General features: G+C 41.6%; 1 protein-coding gene across 1 annotated transcript in view; it reads left to right on the top strand.

The window, feature by feature from the left end:
• The first annotated feature begins 213 nt into the window (after nt 1–213).
• The window catches only part of eya2 (EYA transcriptional coactivator and phosphatase 2), a 32,499-nt gene continuing 19,797 nt past the window's right edge, over nt 214–12,915 (top strand). Inside the window, exons 1-4 of the mRNA XM_069677737.1 lie at nt 214–436; nt 11,146–11,225; nt 11,638–11,676; nt 12,443–12,569. Of these exons, the coding sequence (XP_069533838.1) occupies nt 12,467–12,569 (103 nt within the window). The 5' untranslated portion in view covers nt 214–436; nt 11,146–11,225; nt 11,638–11,676; nt 12,443–12,466. The remainder of the gene's footprint in view (nt 437–11,145; nt 11,226–11,637; nt 11,677–12,442; nt 12,570–12,915) is intronic.

A 12,915-nucleotide genomic window follows, 5' to 3' on the forward strand; every position in this document is an offset into this window, starting at 1 on the left:
AAGTGAAGCAGTTCTACAGAGGGACTCAATGGAGAGGAGGGGTTGAGATAAGAGAGAGACACACACACACACACACACACACGTTCCGGCTGTGAGCAGCGCGCGCACCTCTCAGGAGGAGGAGGAGGAGGAACCAGAAATCTTCGCTCGTTTACTTAACATCACTTCCCCACCGCCGGAAAGCAAACACGCTCCTGAAGCTGCAGAGGAAGAGGAGTGAGTGTCTGAGGAAAGCTGTCAGCTATCTGCACCTGGAGCCTTGCGACACAGAGCTCGTGCCTCTTCTTCTACCACTTCTTCTCGAACGTTCTCTCTCCAACTGATTTAACCAACTGGGACACTTGTGAAAAGTCTGCGGAGTCTCCTCGGCATGGAGAGACAACTGCTCTGACTGATGATCGGATTTTTTCCTCCAAGTTCTCCCTTCTAAAAAATGGTAAGTGCGAAATTCTACAGCTCCTTTTTCTGTACTCTTTCTGACCATGACTTGTAAATTTGTGGGGTTTAATTTTGGTCAAACAATCGCGTTAAATAAAATTGCGTTTGGAGTTTACCTGTCTGTCTAGCTTACTCTGTTAAGTGTATGTCAGCTCAGGAGGTGTTTAATTCAGATAAATTCAATAAATAAATCACATTAAATTATGATTTTGGTAAAAAAAAATATTAAAACCCCCCCGTGACACTCCGGTATAGTTTTTGAAATTGTCTCGCGAGAAAAAACATGATACATTTACTATTACATAAACACAAGACTATTTTATTGCCAAATTTGAATGTATTTGTATATTGTAAATGTATTTATTTATAAGTCTACAGTTAGGCTAATATAATAATAATAATAATAATGATAATAATGATAATAAACTTTATTTATATATCACTTTTCTTAATAAAGTTACAAAGTGCTTGACAGAGAGATTGAAGGAATGCAGATAAAAACAACAGGGGGAAAAACAGATAAAAATACATTAGATTACAAGACAGTTAAAGATGAATTAAGAATTCACGAAAGCCTTCCTGTAAAAGAAAGTTTTAAGAGAGGATTTAAAAGAACAGATGTGGCCTGTCTTAATGTGATTGGCAGAGAGTTGCACAGGCTGGGGGCTCTGACTGCGAAAGCCCTGTCACCTTTTGTTACCAGATGAGATTTAGGAACAACCAACAGAGCTGCATCCACTGGGCACATCTGTAATATAATATAAAGATAGACAATATTCAAAAAGGTTTATTTTCACATAATGTGCCTGAGTAATTCAGAAAACAACAACTAGCAGATATAAATGTATTTCAATGTTAATTGATACTTGAAGGAAAATGATCTCAAAGGCAAAGAGTGTTATTTTGTTTTCACTGCATATTTTTTCTAATTTATTTTAATTCAAAGTGAGACCAACAAATGAATTTTTTGTGTCTCCTGAAGCCCTTAAAAAATCTGTGGGGGGAAAAGTGTGTGAGGCACCTTCTCTCAGATTGAGCTCCTTTGTTTTTCTTGGTGCTGCTTGAGTCGCTTCTCGCCAAACTTAAGTACAGAAGATTGCACCCAAATCACTGACACCCCTCTGCAGCCATGCAGGGACCCTCATTAACTAAATTAGGGGGAGCCTCGCTAAGCATTTTTCAAAGGCTGGCATTCATATTTTTCAAGGACCCCTTCATGGCTCCAGACGAGAGGCTCACACACTGTGTTCTTTTGCCAACCGTTTAAATCCCCTTCGAACTATTTCTATCAGCTGCACACATGGAGGTGCAAGAACTAATGGGGCCCTTTGGGTTGTGGAATAAATGTAAATAAATAGAGTCAACGCAGAGAAACCCAACATCATATTTTCTTTTTATTCTCAGATATCTTTTAGTTGATATTTAAAACGTCTTGATAAATTATGAATTATCGATAACAATATGAGCTGAATTTAATATTTACATTTGGTGTATTTGAACCATTAAATTTGTATTTCTATCATTGTTGTTGCAGGAAAACTCATTTTAACTATTGTGACTGTATGACAGTTCTTAAAAATGTCACTCATTTCTGAATCTTATAAAATAAAGTGGACACGTTTATGTCTTTATACCTAAATTTTACCTGCAGGCGTGCTGGCCGGCCAAATTGGGAAAGTCTTATTTTATTTTAGATGGTGGCTGTATCAGATTTGAGTCTGTGACGGGCTGTAAATCTCCTTTTATATACCTGTATTTCAACCTCCACAAATAGCATCCTGGGGTCTTGCTGCAGGGGGGTTGGAGGTGTCTCAGACCACATACTGAAGGTATGTTTTTGGGGCGTGTTTGATTTAACACTGCGGTTCGTCTCTTAATAACATTAGGCCTCATTTCTGGACTCCCTGGACTCTGCACGGCCGACCCGGGACTCTCTCAGTCTCTCTTCCTCTCTCTCTCTCTCTCTCTCTCCGCAGCCCTCAGCCTTCATGGTTCTTATTACCGCCTCTAATAAATTGTGAATAAGCTGCAGCCCCCAAAAAAGTCCCGGGCCGTGGAGAATTCCCCATCCTGTAGCGCAAGGCACCCCCTCTTAAGAAAACACAAATTAATTCCGAAGCCCTTCTGAAGCCAAACGTTTGTGGAATGATAAATATTTTCTTAGGAAGCTCTGCTCTTCCTGACTTTATCTGCACCAATTTCATTATATTTCACAGCCGCAGCGTTCCTGATGTTCTGTAGCTTCTGTGCACCTCTCTCTCCCTCACTCTCTCTCTCTCTCTTTCTCCCTGGGAGTCAAACAGTCTTGCTCACTTGACCTCTGGGCTATAAAGTACAAAAATCTATTAAGTCCTCTTAATCTTGAATGTTTTACCACAATTTCATTTAAAAACCTGAAGTGAGATTGTTCAATATTTGGCACGGAGAACCAGCTGAGCCTTACTCAGTTACAAGCTGCTTTTTGTGCTCTACGACACTATTGCATTCGTCCATACACACTGTGTTTGTGTGTTTATTAAAGACACGAACATATATTATCAATATATATTATTTTGTGCTGCTTTGATAAAATACTGTAGGATTAAATACTGAGAAATAGACGCCGAAATAGTCAATCAATCGCTAAATGTGTTAAAAACTTGATAAAAGAGATTTAAATCTCAATTGCAAGGTACTTCCTGCTTAAATTAAGTTAAAGTACAATAAATAAAGAAATAATGTCTACTTTTTTATTATTACTTTTGTAGTATTTTCCCACCACAGTGTGTCTGCTGTCACGGCCCACTTCTGTTATTTCTGTTTCTCTAGTTTTTTGTGACAAACTGCGTCCATGAATGTTATCAGGGGCAACGTTAAAGTATAAAAAGGTAAATCAGTAATAATAAAGCATTGTGCTGCAAAAAAGGTAGCGTACAGTAAGTATAAGGGAAATGTATTGTTTTCAGACTATAGGTTAATACAGTGAAGAGTTTTAGGTTTCAGCTCATGGAAACTACCTCTGAACTTTATACAGCTTCAGAGGAAGTAGACATGAATGTAGCCTGATATGTGCAGCTGTCTGCATTAAACAAGTCTGACTGCATCAAACGCTCCAAACTATACGCTCCAAAATATACGCTGCAAAATATACGCTCTTTTTCAAAAAGCATTAAAGCAACAACAGAAGGAGACGCTGCTGAAAACAAAGACGATAAAATGGAGTTGGTTCAAAGAACAAAGTTGCTTTCCATTCTCTCAAATCAGCCGACTTTGTTCACTGAGTATTGAGTAATTTGTCTACAGTTTAAGAATAAATGTGTAAATGTGTGTGCGTGTTTGTGTGAGAATCCATTGATAAGTAGTGCGTCTTCTTTGTTGTAACACCTTGTGTGTGTGAATCTGCAGGTATGTTGCCCGTGACGCTGTAGGTTGATCTGTTGGCTCTTGGAGAGTTTGAGGCTTGAAAGTTGTCTCACTTCCCCCCAAATGTCTTCTCCTCTCCCACCCTTCCCTCCCCTTTTTAATTCCCTAAAGCCCCAGAGAGCACCCAGGGAGGCCCTGTGGATGTGTGTGTGTGTGTGTGTGTGTGTGTGTGTGTTCGACCCTGTGCTGTCAGCAGACAACAGCTGTCCGTCTCTCCGTCTATCTGCCCTCTCCTTATCTCATCTTGAGAGCGGTGAAGCCACACACAGCGCAGCCTGCAGTGGCCATATTTCACTTTTTCCTGCTTTATAATGACGGTTTGGGTACTTTCCACAGAAACGAGAGTTTAATAATTCTCTGCAGCTCTGGGACTATTTTTTTAAATGTCAGATTTTCTTCAGCACAACTTTTCTTCATTGAATCTTTCTGAATGTAGTTTTTTCCCTGTAGTTATCCTTCTTATCTCATTTTTCCTGCATTCTTATGTCTCCATTAAGGCATAAATCACCCGCTTTCCTCCTTTTCTCTCTCTCGCTCGCAGACACACACTCGCACAGTAAATCTAACAGTAAAGAAGTAATTGGACCTCGGCCCGTCTGTAACGCCGGTGAGTTTCAGCTACTAGCGCGCTCTGTCTGGCCAGCTGTTAGCAACTAGGGCGGCCGCTCTCTGTATCTGCTGAGGAGACTGATCGAGGGCAAACCTTTTCGTCCTAATGACTTATAAAGCGGCCAGTCTCCGAGTGTGTGTGTGCATGTGTGTGTGTTCATTAGAGAAGGCAGGGGCACTCATGCAGTCAGGCGTGTGTCAGTTCTGAGTGTGCGAGCGCGTGTGCGACCACCCTCCCCATCACTGGACCAGATGTTTTGTTTTTTTTTACCTGGGAGCCAGACCACCATCTGACTGGGGTCAGCGCGGCCCTGCAACCCCACAGCCGCTCCTCCAGACTGCAGGGAGGTCTGCCAGCTGTCCCCCGCTCTGACCCTCGTCCCGGGGCACTGGTTCTGGGGGAGTGAGAGTCTGGGCCTTGGAGTAGGTGGTCCTTTTAGGTATTGGCGATATTACAGGGGGAGATTATTAGATATATACTAAGAGTGTGAGGGCCGGGATGTGGGCAGGAGGAGCGAAAGAATTAAGACGGAGCAAGGAGGAAAATAAAGACACTGGCATTGTTGTATAAAGAGGTTTTGATTACAGGGGGGCCCGAGGGGGGAGCTTCTGGCATTAAAGCAGCCTTGTTGCAGAGAGTTAGTCAAGTGGAAAGGAAAGGCCACCAAGACCGGGAGGTAAAGTTACAGAGTGGAGACGGAGTCGGCAACAGGTTCCCCGCTGCCAGAGATGAATCAGAGCCCCTTGTAGAATCACGACTGTTTCTTTTAAAGCAGTTCTGCATCTGTTATCATGTGACCGAACTTCAATTTCCATTATTATTACTTATTCATAGAAGGTAACAAGGTGTCTTTTTCATTTACACGAGTATAAGCCAGGTGTGTGTGTTTTGTGTGTAAAAGTTGCATTGACTCTGGTGCGTAAACAGGTTGCCCAAGTTTCCTAATTTGCAGTTGATGGTGTAAACATTATAGCTGTAGACGTTTGTGTGAAACCTCATAGAGATGGTTCACTCTGATAGGCGACTAAAACGTGGAAACATCTTACTCCTGTCTTTCTGCTTTTTACTGTCTCAGCAGATGTCACACAGGAGTGTGTGGAGTCGACAGAAACACGTGAGATTAGAGTTTCCCAGCATCAAAATAAACCCACAGTAGCTCAGTTTTTTTGTGCTGACTGAGGCTTCGTCTGTGTGCAAACAGAAATAATCTGTTAATTGACTTTGGCAGGGCAACATCACTGAGCTGTGGTGTATCAGGTATAAACAGATTAGCACAAAAGGGGCCTTAATTAGAATACAGCTAATGCCAGTGGAAATAACACACTTTGGTCCTGTGATCTTTTATGATGCTAAATAATGTGGACAGAACACACTTGGGATGTGTAATTAATCCTCTGGCTGCTGAGGCCGCGATGGGTTGAGATGATGAGTCCTGTGACTCTGTTAGAAGACCTCCGGCACGTTTGAGCTTCTGTCTCTGCACAGCTGAGGTTCTGATTTCAATTTGCCAAAGAAAACTTTGATTTTTTAAATGTGAGCAGGATTTGTGTGCATGCATCGTATCGTTCCGTATTGTACCGTATGAATCGTATCGTATCAGATTCCTATTTAAACATGGGTCACATGATCGCATCCCAGCCCTCGTAAGACAACTTGCTTTTCAACCCTTTCTCTCTGTAACACTACATTGCCTTACACCGCTGTCAGTAATATATTTAAAGTTCTAAAGAATTATTTTGTTAATGTGTCAATTAATTCGTTTTCCAAACAGAAGTCAAACACGTCCTGGTTTCCAGCGTCTCTGTTTGCTTCTTTTATTAATCTAATTTAAAAGAAAAATAAATGTTATTTGGTGTTTGGACTGTTGAGCGGACAAAACAAGCAACTTAAAGACTTATCTTGAGCCTTGTGAAATTTCAGTGGACATATTTAAACATCTTATACACCAATCAGGTGATTCATTAAGAAAATATATTGCAGATTAAATAAAGCAAAACGATCATCCTAGCCTGAGCTCTGTGCATGGAGTTCAAAGAGTCCAAACAGCCAGGGGCTGTGTTTATGTTCAGCATCTATTTGTTTATAATGTGTTTTGTGAATTGAACTTTGATTAGCAAGCATCTCTGCAGTCTTTGTACACTTTATTTAAGGACAATCAGGCGTATCGAGAGAGACTTTGCACCCTCTGACAGGGCTGGTACTCTGCAGGGTTTATATTATCAGGGTATTTAAAAGAAACTGTCCTCATGCAACAGTTGGCTTTCTTTATGTCCTTCTGAACACAGATGAAACATGATTCTAAAAACTTATAAGAGATAAAAGCGGCCCTTTACTTTGGCTTTTTTACTGCAGTCACAGCCGTGTTGCTGTGTGCCAAAGGCGGTTAAAGACAGCAGTAGCTGGCAGATGGCACCGATGTTTCCCTGATAGTGTCACACAAATCCAAATACTGGGCCCTTGTTCTGCGTCTTTTATCACTGAGAGAGAAGGTTTGAGCGCAGCAGTGAATCAACCCCCAAATATGCCTCGGGCACTTTTGCAGAAGGACCAAATTGATGGCCCCAGGTGGGGTCCCATATGGCCCGAGTACAGACCAGTGAGTCACCTCGACAGGCAGCTGATTGAGAAGCACAATGTTTCAATAAAAGGTCAAACTGTCAGGGGGTCACAGCAGTGTGTGACCGGACTCTCACACATGCTATGATGACACAGCACTCATATTGACACTGCAAACACGCCCGTCCAGACAGAAAAATACACAAGACATTTGAGATAATATTCAAATCATTTTTTGATAATGTAAATAAGATGAATGGCACTCACCCCTGACAATAAGTTCAGCGAACCCGGACAAACCACCAGTCCCTGATATCTAATTACACGGTCATTGAACGTTGTTGAAAAGTGATGAGTCACTCAGTTGCAGATCCAAAACTCTGTTAACATTATTTAAAGCAGGAAATCTTTCATGTGACAAGTTGTTAGTGATTTTTATTTTCTGCTCAGATCCGACATTTGCTACAATCCAGCTCTGACTGAGCTCGATGACGCACGGATGCAAAACACGTCTTTCATCTCAGGATTTTTACTTGGACACATTTCGTACAACTGTGTTGTGTTTTTCATATCATGTTTCGTATCATATTTATTAATGTAGAAAATATAACAGCATGTCTTAGCTACATCTGATTTGATTTTTCTGTGCTTAGTAGCCTGAGCTTTAGTGTCTTCTCATTGCAGTTCAGTTGAAAATGAACATTCATGATGCTTAATTGTTCAAGGAGGTTTTCAGTGAGATTGCCAAAGAACATCTGAAATGCCCTCCCTTTTTTTATCTACAGAATTGTGAGGGTGGGCCGTGTGTGAATTTTTTTTTAAACTGATGATGTGACATTTTAGTTCAGCCAGGTTAGTAGAGATAAAAATGTAAGCAGGATTTGTGTGCACGTATCATACCGTATTGTACCGTATCATATCGTATATCGTACCTTATTGTATCGTATCGTACCGTACCCATGTATCTTAGCACATCTTATTGTATCGTACTGTGTCGTATCGTATCATATAGTATCGTATCGTATCAGATTCCCATTTAAACAACAATTGTGTCCCAGCCCTCTGAAGACAACTTGCTTCTCAACCCTTCTGGTATATTTCCATTGGGAGCAACTTTCAAACTTTTGCCCTCCCATGTGATTGGATGACACAATGCACAAACAACAGGAAGGCGTGATGCCTAAAATATTTGCTAGTTGGCACATCTGAATCCTTTTGATAGCGTTCATCTTTCCCTCACTCAACAGTTTAGTTGAACAACAGGTAAATCAGCATAAACTTGGTATATTCCTTTAACTGTATCAAATAACAGGTCAACTTAAAGCACAATACTCCATCCTGTGATGTAATCCATCAGCACAAAGGCTAGAACTTGATATCCGTGAAAGAAGCAGTGGTCTAGCAGAACCCTGAGACCCAGGTGAAGCTGGTGGGACTGGCCTTGTGGCCCCGTGGCCCCCTGTGGCCCTGCTGGGTTTGTTTTAGCTTTAGTTTCAGGCCTCGGCTCTCCACATCTCTGCTGAGCCCCGCTCATCTTCCCTCCGGTGTCCTGCAGTTCCCATGGCCTTGTGCGCCCTCCTCCCAGGCCTCACCCTGAACCAGGAAGTGCCTTTGCTATCACGCACGCTTTTTGTGTTTGTGTGTACGTGCATGTGTGTGCTTTAGGGACTGTTGCAGGGATGCAGCTGAAGTCAAGAGGACTCTGAACAGGCGTTGCTTTCACTTTTGATCCCTGGAAATGCAAAGAACAACATCACGTTCCTTATTTTTCCTCTGTGCTGCGGTATTGGCGTTACTCTCTGGAGCTTCACAGTCTGCCTGTGATAAAGGTCAGATCAGGGCCTCTGATGGCTACAAGGGTCATTTCTGAAGAGGAAAACAAATCACACACACGAACATGTGGTTTCGATTAATAGTCCAGATTTCAAATTGAGTTCCAGCTAATAAAAAAGAGAAAAATTGCAATATTTAAGGCTTAAGTAATCTTCACTTGGAACGTGCGATTAGCGACATGACAAACAGTAAACCACCTCCTCAGTGTCACATTCACAGTCTGTTTTATTGAAGTTTATTTTACAGTCAATAACACAGGTGGATGTTTGGCTGCAGAGCCTTTGTGGCTGCTTAATGTGAGAACTACATTTATTTACTCAGAAAACACTGAGCGCTGTCATGGGAGTTTTTAAAGCCGGGAGGGCGTCTCCATCAGCAACATGAGATCCGTTTTCTCTGTCAGAGCGCTGTTGTTAAAAACATGAGAGGAACACAAATGAAACTGTAAGTCAGCTGAGGTTTGTTGAAGCTTCTGTCCATCAGCAGATTTGTGTCACTTTAGTCTCTTTCTCTCAGACAGCTTTTACTTTTTTCCCCTCACCTTCATCTCTGTGCTGCCGTTAAACCCCGCTGCCCCCATAATTCATGACTGTCATCTGTCTCTGTCGGTGTGTTGTCAGCGAGGTCAGGGGTCGGGCAGTTAGCTGCAGCTTTGCCAGATTGGAATGGCCCAGAGGCAAAGGGAGAGACGGGAATAGAAGAGAGACAGAAGCAGAGGCAGAGGAAAAGAGAGAGAGACAGCTCAGCCCGTTGTGTTTTGACTTTTGTTCAGACTTTTAGAAACAAACACGATTTTTTTGCTGATATCCGATATGCCGATTTTTTTTCCAACTCTATTTGCTGATTTTGATACCAACATATTAGGCACATGTTTTTTTCCACCTAATTGCAGAGAACATCAAGTCTCCCCCGTAGTGGAATCGATATCATGCCTACTCTTATTGTAGCGGCCGACTGGCAGACTCTTGAGATGGGCGATTCAAGTAGTAGTGTTGAAAGACCGATGCTGAGCACAGCCTGGCTGTCCGTTTCGGAAACTATGACTGCAGACGTCTTGCACCCTTCTTCAAGCTAACGAAAGAGGCGTGGTGCAGGCAGTGCACGCACACACTCGTAGTGTGGTAGCAAGTGTTGTAATATCGGCTTTGATAAAGCCATAATCTGCAGATATCGATGACGTGCCGATAATGTTGTACGTCTCTAAAAGAAACTCAGGAAAAACAGCGTATATTAGTTTTGTCTACTAATGTTGAGTTCAAACAGGAGAAGGCCTTCCCAAAACTATTCTCTTAAATATTGTTGCACGCTGTAAAAGATGATGTGATGTAAGAGGCCAAGAGTCCAAAAGTAAGCAGAAGTTTGGTCCTACTTGGGAGATGACTTGCCTTGAGTTTGCTTTTTGAGCTGCTGTCAGACAGACCGACCTCCATCAGCTTCCTGCTTAGACAAATTCATGTGGCATTGACCTTCTGACCTCTGGCTCGCTGAGGGGAGACCTCCCCTTCCCTCCCGTCTTTTCACCCTTTGCTCTCTCTCCCTCTTTTATCCTTCCATCATGTCAGTAGATAAAAACTTTTATCACAGCCAATGTTTTCTTATATAACAATCGAAAAGCGTCTAAAAAATCTGATAAATGTAATTATACGTTAGTTATCTGAAAATTCAAATGAACAGATATTAATAAATAAAATGACCAAACGGTCTGTTCTGGGTTGATTAATTACATTTCTGCAAAAGATTTTAAATCCCTTAACAACATAAAGCAGGCCTGCGTTGCCTTCAATGACCTAATATAACCTGTGAAGCACAGTAAGAGAGTAAAACATTTCATTGAAGAACCTTTCCTGCTTCATCCTGTCATCTTGTTGCATTCTCTCCTGTCTTAAACAGCTCTGTCGTCTCATCATTGCATCCAGCATACATGAGAAATTCTGCTGAACCGACAATTGCAAACACTCCTCTTTTGATTATGAAACACTGCCAACTTTGTTCTGCTCTTTCTTTCCTGGTTTATTTCTGCACAAAATATGCATAGCACTGGTGCCAAACAGCAGAGTGAATCAGCAGTTTCCTATGAAAGAGCATTTTATAACAAAAGAACTTTGGCTGTCATTTGGCTGTCAGAGTCTCTAAGGCGACAGTCTTCACACCAAAACCACCTTTGTCTTTCTTACTGTCTTCCCTAAACCCCTCCACCTATTGAACTCTTATCATCCTGCTGCAACAAGGCCCCGAGGCACGTCGCCATGTGTCAGTCACCTGCATACCTGTGTCCTGATGGTGTGTGTTTGCTATTGTTTCCACAGGAGAGTTGACAGCTGGAGAGGAACCTGACTAACAGCAGTGTGACGGCATAAAGAGGATAAAGCTCTCTCTTCAGAGGCAGGTGAGAGAGCAAAACTACAAAGGAAGGAGCGGAGTGCTGCAGAGGCCTGTGAAGTCAGCACAGGTTAGAGGTCATGGACCTCTAAAATAAACTTGCATTACGATGAAACTGGTCGCCAGAGATGTACACACTTATTTTAGAGAGGGAGATCGTTCATTAGTTTTTATTGGTTGTTTGTTTTTGTCTTTTGTGAGGGAAACCAATGATACACTTACTGCTGCTAAATTTGAAGATGGTTATTCAGTTGTTTTAATATTAGTAGCACTGTTAGCATTATACAAAAATAGCATTCATGTTGCTAATATGTCAAAATATACTAAGCTGTTTGATTTGATTTCAGTTTTATCTCCTTTAAATCTCATTCATCTCCTAACTGGTGTCACTGTTGTCTTTCTTTTTCTTGCGTTCACAGGGCTTATTATCTATTTCACACCCTTCGTACCTACTGCAGGTAAGTTTTTTTTTTTTAATGACATTTTTCACTAAAAAAATAAAGTGGACTTCTATGTTTTACATTGCAATATCATTATCTTTGTGTTTGTTATATTGAAGGGTGAAAAGATAACATTTAGCAGTATTTACACTCAGCGGCTACACCTATACAATCGAATGCAGTTCAACACAACAGGATTCTGCTTCTATGAAGTTTAGTTTTGAGTTTAGGTTACACATAAAGATATGCGTAGTTTCACCCCGTCCATTAACGGGATTGGCTCCTTATGTTTGTGACGTCTCAAACCTGCCAATCTGAAAACGTGTTGTTCAGCCTGTCCTTGGTACACTGCAGTTTAAAAGCAGACAGGCCCAGCCGTGGAGATGACTGCTGATGTTGTCCCTGATATGTCTGTTAGCACATGAAGAACAACACATGGAGATGTTTACAAGGTCAAACACTGGATTTTCCCTGGAGGGGGGCTTTAAGCGAAACTAACATTTTCTCTTCCTTATTCCGTCATGTTTTAAGTTGCAAAAAATGCAAACCATCTCTCCTGGTTTTTCCAGTGTAAGCATCACGACACAGTGCTCTTTATTTAATAATTTAATTAATTTTGTTTGCAAAAGTACGAGACATATTTGCATTTTTCTGACAGCCAAGTATGTTCTTCCTCATGCTCACTCTTAAAAGTAACATGTAAACATGGATTTTCTGTTGTGACCGATACAGAGAAGGAGAAGTTGTCACCAAAAGTTTCCTCATTATTTCTTCCTTGATTTAGATCAGCTGACGGGGGAGAAGCGTCATGGCTGCGTACGGACAGACTCAGTACAGCCCCAGTCTCCAACCAGCAGGGCCTTACACGCCTTACACTCACCACACGCAGGGCTACAGCATGCCATCGTACAGTAAGTGTTAGCAAACATGTACAGACTCATGCATTGTTTTCATAATCATACAGCAGTGGAGCATGTTTTATGTGTTTGCACAGCGTACAGTTACACAAAATCTCAGATTATTTGCATATAAGTATTTCAGGATGGTGTATTTTTTTTAATATGAAAGCAACAATAATAAAGCAAATTGAACACAAACAACATTCAACTGGAAACCAATGCAGTCACATAGCAACACAATGACAGCCTGCAACAACAGATGGAGAAATTAGGGGGATCAAAAGTAGGGATGGGCATTTCAAGCAAAAATACTCCTCGATGTTCACGGAGAACTATTCGACAATTGAACGAAGATCGC

The sequence above is a fragment of the Semicossyphus pulcher genome, unplaced genomic scaffold (assembly GCF_022749685.1).
Source record: "Semicossyphus pulcher isolate SPU_LCO1_2020_fin unplaced genomic scaffold, fSemPul1.0.p SCAF_3, whole genome shotgun sequence".
Classification (NCBI taxonomy): domain Eukaryota; kingdom Metazoa; phylum Chordata; class Actinopteri; order Labriformes; family Labridae; genus Semicossyphus; species Semicossyphus pulcher.